Source organism: Protomyctophum parallelum, assembly GCF_964188405.1.
Source record: "Protomyctophum parallelum genome assembly, chromosome: 3".
NCBI lineage: Eukaryota > Metazoa > Chordata > Actinopteri > Myctophiformes > Myctophidae > Protomyctophum > Protomyctophum parallelum.
The window spans coordinates 42,403,905-42,410,830 of record NC_139698.1 but is presented as its reverse complement, the minus strand read 5'-3'; the positions used below and the strand labels follow the sequence as shown (position 1 = coordinate 42,410,830).

Sequence of the window (6,926 nt, the reverse complement as noted above, 5' to 3'; positions counted from 1 at the left end):
GTACAGTGCAGTACAGTACAGGAGTACAGTACAGTACCACTCAGTTCAGATGGGTTTGATTTTTCACCATAGCTTAGTTAATAATGATGATATCTCTTACCAGAGTACCCAAAGACACTTTACATGAGGGGCATGAGAAAACAAGTAAAAACAACTTCATTAGGGGGCGGAAACAGAAGGAATGGAATGAGATAGCTGGGGAATATTTAAGAGGTAGGTTTTGAGGGTGGGGGCATATCTGACAGTTTTGGGGCATGCATGTAGAACCCCAATGGAAACAAGACCACAATGACGTTTTTGGTGTAATTTAGACAAAGTGTTTCACTATACTTGTACTGTTTTGCATTTCTGTCTAATAAAATATTCACTCAATCAATTCCACAGGGTTGGTGAAGTGAAAGCAAAAGCTCTGTTGCCCCAGGTACAGTATTTTCCTATTTGGTCTTGGGGACCTCAAGGAAGTGTGCGTCACCAGACCTGAGCGAGTGGGAGGGGACATGACGTTTGAGGAGGTAGGGGGAGCCAGATTATTTAGTGCCATGTAGGTGTTTAGTAGTATTTTGAAATGGATTCATTGTTTGACCGGGAGCCAGTGAAGGTCGCCCAGGACTGACTGGTGTAATATGGCCTCTGGAACCGGTACTGCCGGTGAGCACGTCGTTGAGTCATGAGTGTCCAACAGATCAGAGCAGAGCAGTATTACTGGCCAGCTCCCAAGTGTGACTGCATGAACTTAAAAACAGCATGAGCAGAAACTTAAAATAAAAATGGCCAAATACAGATAAGAAAGGTTTTATTATTCTTTTTTTAAATACAGACAAAATAGACATAATATAAAAGACATAAGAAACAAAGCTAGGCTTGCCATAGGAATTATTATTTACAACAAAATGTAACAATATGTGTGGTTATAGCCCACTCCCTAAAATGGGCTCTTTGAAGAATACTCTTACATGATTGTGAAATGTGCATAATCAAACTATAACATGGTGAAACAAAACAAATGTAAGCCATTCATACTGTATGCTTTCTTAAGCTCTGGCACATGTTGCATTCTTTTTAGGCATCAATGCTATTGTATTATCAAAATATGTTGTACCTTGATGCTATTTAAACACAAACTTAAAAAGAAACCTGCAGCATTTATATAATTCAATTCACTATCGCAGCCAATGCCCATTCTTTTCAGTTCTTACATTTGATTGAGAGAGCTTTTGTATACATTTTTGGGACATGCATGTACCCTTTCACAACTAACGGCACAATTCTACTTCAAACACTTGCTGAGTAAGGGTCAAAGAACTGCATTTACTTCAAACACTTGCTGAGTAAGGGTCAAAAAACAGCATACTGTACTTCAAAACTTGCTGAGTAAGGGTCAAAGAACTGCATTTTCTGAGCAAGATCTGTCTGTTGTATAATCATTCACATTTAAAATACATTGAAACATAGAAAGCAGTGACAACAGTGACTGAAAAGTATTACATTATCGTCAATGTAGAATTGCTGTTGTGGCCCCAAAGTTCAGTGACAGATTTGACCGTGTTAAAGGTCACTTTACTTTCACTGCATTGGCATTGTAAAGGCTACAGGTAACATAAGAGCTCTACCTTTTGGAGAGCGCATCACAGCTTTTTGAGAAAATTCACCGCTACCAAATATTTGGGTTAGTCTGTTTTAAAGAATCCAGGATTAAAAACACTTTCGAGCTGTCCGGAAGTAATATAATATTTGACATATGTAATGAGCTGGCACACTTAAAAATGGCTTTGGCAAGAATAATACCGTAATAAAAAAAGGTTTAGCATATTCTAAAATATGTTTTGGGTATGCACAAAGCATACATTTTGCACATGGAGACTCCATGTGCAAAATATATGTATCATGTGCAAAATTTATGTATCATGGAGTATGTTCAACGGATGTCTGTACTGGGGTCAATCCACTTTCAAATAAATCAATTCATGGAGTAGATTTTAGGACATGTAAAAATGATGCTGAAAATTCAAAATGAACGGACGTCAATCCTGAATTATTATTCAGATGAATTATTAAAAGGCCTAGGGCCGATTCATAAAAGTCGGTTCGGCTCTGTAGAGCCTACAATGTGACGTCATTTGAGGTTCGGGGGGGGCGGGTACCGTCCTAAAGTAGTCTCTTCGGTGCTACTGAAAATTTCTGACGAGCCAAAATCATATCGAGTATGAATCCGCCCATATAGAACCAAACTTAATTTCCCTCCGACTCTTTGAACACTTTAAAAACCACTTTCCACTGACAAAATTATGTCACAACAAGCACACATTTGTATATAGAAATGCTAACACAAATAAATTATAAAAAAATATAGTATTACCGAAAATCTTTCAATATCAATAATGGCATAATGAACAGTTCAACATTACATAACAACTGAATGGATATGGTTGTTGTCATGTTTGCAGTTTGTGGACATCTTTGATTGGTCCTGGCAGAAAAAAAGTTAAATCCAAAAGCAAAAGCCAATGAAAATCATTAATAAAATACTGATGTCTGACCTCAGGGTCAAGTATAATAACTCAATTTCAAGCCAAATACAAAACAAATTTGTGTAAAAGAACCAACAAATGTAAACGAATAAATGCAATGCCTCATGTCTGGCATAGATGAGCACCAAATCAACTGAAATGTGAACGTTTTGGGTCAACGGGAATACAGCAACTGGCATGATTAATGAACTCTGGGGGCATTGGGGTTCTCTAAAGTCACCAACACAATGGAGAACCCCTGGGTCTTCTGAAGTCATAGGGGAGCGAAATAGTAAGCAGCAATGGCAGTGGTTGCTCCAACAGAGAGACTGGCCCTACAGGCAAAGGAACCTCACCCCCAAGACACAACAGGCTTAGGCCCCTTCCACATGGAGACTAGTGTGGAAAGAAATCCTAGATAGTGTTGATTAGATAACAGAACAATCCAACTGTTATCTGACCTCTTTGGCAACTTTAGGGACTTTTAGAACTTTATAAACACTGTTTTCAAAGACAGTGGTGAAGTGTGGCCGTGAGTTCTTTGACATGAGGCTGCAGAGGGGGGTGTTGCCAGCATTCTGGGGGTCTTCCACATCCCAGATCTCTGGCATACTGCAGCCTGGCCTGACAACAGGACAGAAAGGAGTGAAGACTATGTTAGGGAGCCACGGGAAAAAACATATAATTATGATCTAGTGACAAAAGGGGTAGTTAATAACAGATTGCTTTTGTTCAGCCCAATTCGTCATTCCGTGCATGCTGGGTACCATCCTGCTAAACGATTAATTCTAATGCCTACCATCCTGTAACTGAAATACCAGATACTTGCAACTGCCAGTCTGGATGACAACAGAAATCCCCAAAATGTCTAATACATTGTGATGTGCAGTGCAACAACTAGGGATCCTTTTTAAACTAAGAACCCTGTGGTGTTCATTTACCTGGTTCGCCTGATACACCATGAGTCCTCCAAGACAAAGTAGTCCACGTCCAGCTTCATCAGGTTCCTTTTAACTGTTTCTCCAGGCATGCGGCTGTACATGGAGTACACCAGCTTGGTCCTCTCCCTGAGAGGAAACAGAATATTTGATCAAATTAACCATGCCAGCACTACACTCAAATACAATACATGCACAGCTTTTGCAATAATATTGGATATACTGTAAACACTGAACATGTTCCCATTAGTTGCTTTATTTTCAGATTTCACTCAAGTCACCAAAATGTACCTGAAGAATTTAGTCAATGTTGGCTAAATAAACGTCATTAAAGTTAGTTAATAAATCATTTGAATTTTGTTCAAAAATCTATCTCTCCTCCAAGAACTTTTCAGGTAGACATTTCAAATACATTTTATGTTGTCCTCAGAGAAGCTAAGGTTATCTTTAGCCTCGCGTGGCAAGACACGAATCTGCCAGTGCAAAAGAAATTGGCCTGGGCCATGCAGTGATATAGTCTGACCACACAAGGCTAGGTTATCAGTCTAGCAGCTCTGGCCGCACGAGGCTAGGTTATCAGTCTAGCGGCTCTGGCCGCACGAGGCTAGGTTCCTATCTATCACAAACAAACGAAGAAGCTCAATAGGTTGTTAGGTTGTGTCAGCATGAGGATGTTGACCTGCTATGTAAACATTGCATGTGTATTTTAGATTATGGCATGGGAATTAGAGATGCTCCGATAAGTGGCCACTGATCGACAATTTACCCTATATGTGATCGGCAATTTACCCTATCTAGAGAAGCCAATCTTTTACACTATTTAAGGGGTATAAATGTCAATCAGATAGTGTAATATCATTTTGCCTAAACATTCTCCCCTTCTTCCCCACACACAGGAACAGTTTTGACGTGGGTTTTGACATTATAATAATTTTGGAAATATTCAAATTGGCCTCTTAAGCACAAGATTTGTTTACGGAAATCTGGTGCTTGTGGATCTACATTGTGTTGGTTATACTGTAAGTAAGCCTTGCAGAGTACATGTGGCCCATAGGGCAGGAGCATATCTCTTGTTTCTGTAGCGTGAGGCAGCTTGATGTAAACCCTCTGGACATGACACTAGTTTGTCGCAGGGGCTCACTTACCACCCTTGATCCTGAGTGCCAAGCAGGGAGGCATTGTGTCCCGTTTCTATAAGGCTATTGCGTTGTTATATCAATGAATAGGAGGATAATAGCCTACTGTTTTAAAATATAAAAATCGATGACTTCATCCTGACGACTGCCTGTGTCGATGGAATGTGCCCATTGGCTTCCTCGAAATCAAAGAGCTTTGGAAAATGGTCGGCAGTAATGTCAAGTTTCCTGTGACATTCGTGCTAAACATGCCAGGCTGCTGGTATTCAGTATTTTAGCTGTGACGTGAGCGCCCCCTCCTGAGATACTTCCGGGTCCTACTTTTGTGTCGCTTTTGTGTCCCCATGGAGTTATACTGTGACGCTCCGTCGGACTAAATCTGAGACGAAAACAACCACGAAAGTCTCATTTTACCGCTTTCCTCGCAACAACAAAGCTGCGCTGCTCTCCAAAATCTGGCTGTGACAGGCCGTCTGCCCCACATGGAATACTATCGCCATTTTATTTGATTGTGTCAACTAAATCCTCATTAATGCAAACTAGATTCAACATACTCAAGCCTGCACACAGACATTGTAAATATCCCCCGAAATATTTTACCGAGCAAATGGACTGTTGCCACCTTCAATAATAATGATAATAATAGTCTTTATTGTCTCCACATCATATATTTTTGTTGTCATGGACACTTGTACAAAACATTAATAATTCTACTCGAGTTGGAAGCATTAAGACCCATTTTAACCCTCTATGGCTTCCTTTCTGAAATATAACGTCAATTTAAAAAGATTCACGCGTTTAGATATTCTATTTACAATGGGATGCGGACGGGAGCTGGTGCCACTTGGACCCGGACGTAACGTAGCACTACAAAATGACGTCGGACTTAAATACTGAATGCTCATTTATGTTGTAGTCCTCACAGTAGTGCTTTAATACTTCTTTTTTGTATCTCATCCTTTTGCCCAAGAGTTTAAGCCCTGGAAATGGGCAATTCAAAATTCATACTTTTGATCTATACTAGAATGCTGGATTTCTTTCTCACAAGGGCTAAGGGGTGTGCAGCCATTACACAATTGTTTATCATACTATTCATCTTGCCATCATAAAAAACAGCTGTGTACAGTGAGATGTCAGTGCTGACCTCAGACCAGCGTCTTCATAGTGGGGATGGTTGACGATGGGTCGTCCAACGGACAGTTTCACACTGGCCATGGTGGGCATGGCACCAGCAAATACAGACTCTGCAGAGTACACACACACACGTCTCAGGGTGGACCACTAGAGGAAACAATTTCCCAGTCCACTCCTGCATTGCCACGCGGTGTCATATCGTTCTCCACAGTGTGGCTGATTCTATGGGCCCAAAATCCACCCACTGTTGTCCAGACAGCGGACAGAGACACCGCTAGAAGGCCAGGTCCAACACCTCTCACACACAGCTACCGGGAGTAGCTGCTTATAGGAAGGGCCACCAGGCACCGGCTGTTGGTAAACTCCATCGGTGAACAGTGCCTTGTTGTATGCAAGCTTGCGATGGTGTTAAACACACAGAGGTTGCAAATGCACCCACTACATTAGCACTGGTAGTAACAACGGAGCAGTTTGACACACACACACACACACACACACACACACACACACACACACACACACACACACACACACACACACACACACACACACACACACACACACACACACACACACACACACACACACACACACACACACACACACACACACACACACACACACACACACACACACACACACACACACACAATGTATCCGTTTGTGCCCAGTAATTCTCAGGGAGTTAAAGGTTAGATAGATTATCAATTTTGAGATGTCGTCACCATCCAACTAAACAATAAGCTCAAATGGCATCATGACCAGCAGCACACTCACTTGGATGGGTGTTCCCTTGGATCCAGTCCAGCAATTCCTCCTGGGGCATGTTGCTGAACTCACCTATGATCCCCCACTGGGCCTGAAGGTTGGCTATTCCCTGCACAGCCATGATGGACACGATGGTAAACACTGCTAGTTGCAGCTTCACCCTCTCGCCTATCCATCCAAACAACTAACACACACGGGTGGGCAATTGAAAGAGAAAAAAAGAGCGAGAAATCAGTACCATACAGAAATGGAAATGGGAAAAGTTACACATTGAGAAAATAAATGTTATTTGACAAATTGTGGCATGGACATAACCTTTCCTTTCAACACATCAGCATAGCCTCTATGAATGTGAACACGGGACATTTCTAATGAAGGGCATACAGTAGATTCAGGATGAGTTGAAGGGCGAAAAGAAATTATACAAATGAATGATACTAATG

General features: G+C 41.4%; 1 protein-coding gene and 1 long non-coding RNA gene across 3 annotated transcripts in view; both read right to left on the bottom strand.

The window, feature by feature from the left end:
• Positions 1–776: 776 nt before the first annotated feature.
• On the bottom strand, positions 777–2,124 carry LOC310855958. Its single transcript, XR_014569044.1, has 2 exons — positions 1,365–2,124; positions 777–1,320 (listed from the first exon to the last, which is right to left on the bottom strand). It is a non-coding gene; the product is annotated as an uncharacterized lncRNA (long non-coding RNA).
• Positions 2,125–2,202: 78 nt separating this feature from the next.
• Positions 2,203–6,926, bottom strand: part of dpy19l1l (dpy-19-like 1, like (H. sapiens)) — a 29,442-nt gene continuing 24,718 nt past the window's right edge. For both annotated transcript variants that reach the window (XM_083761172.1, XM_083761173.1), the window contains 4 exons: positions 6,493–6,667; positions 5,726–5,825; positions 3,449–3,574; positions 2,203–3,131 (listed from right to left, as the gene is read on the bottom strand). In XM_083761172.1, the coding sequence (XP_083617298.1) occupies positions 2,960–3,131; positions 3,449–3,574; positions 5,726–5,825; positions 6,493–6,667 (573 nt within the window). In that variant the 3' untranslated portion in view covers positions 2,203–2,959. The remainder of the gene's footprint in view (positions 3,132–3,448; positions 3,575–5,725; positions 5,826–6,492; positions 6,668–6,926) is intronic.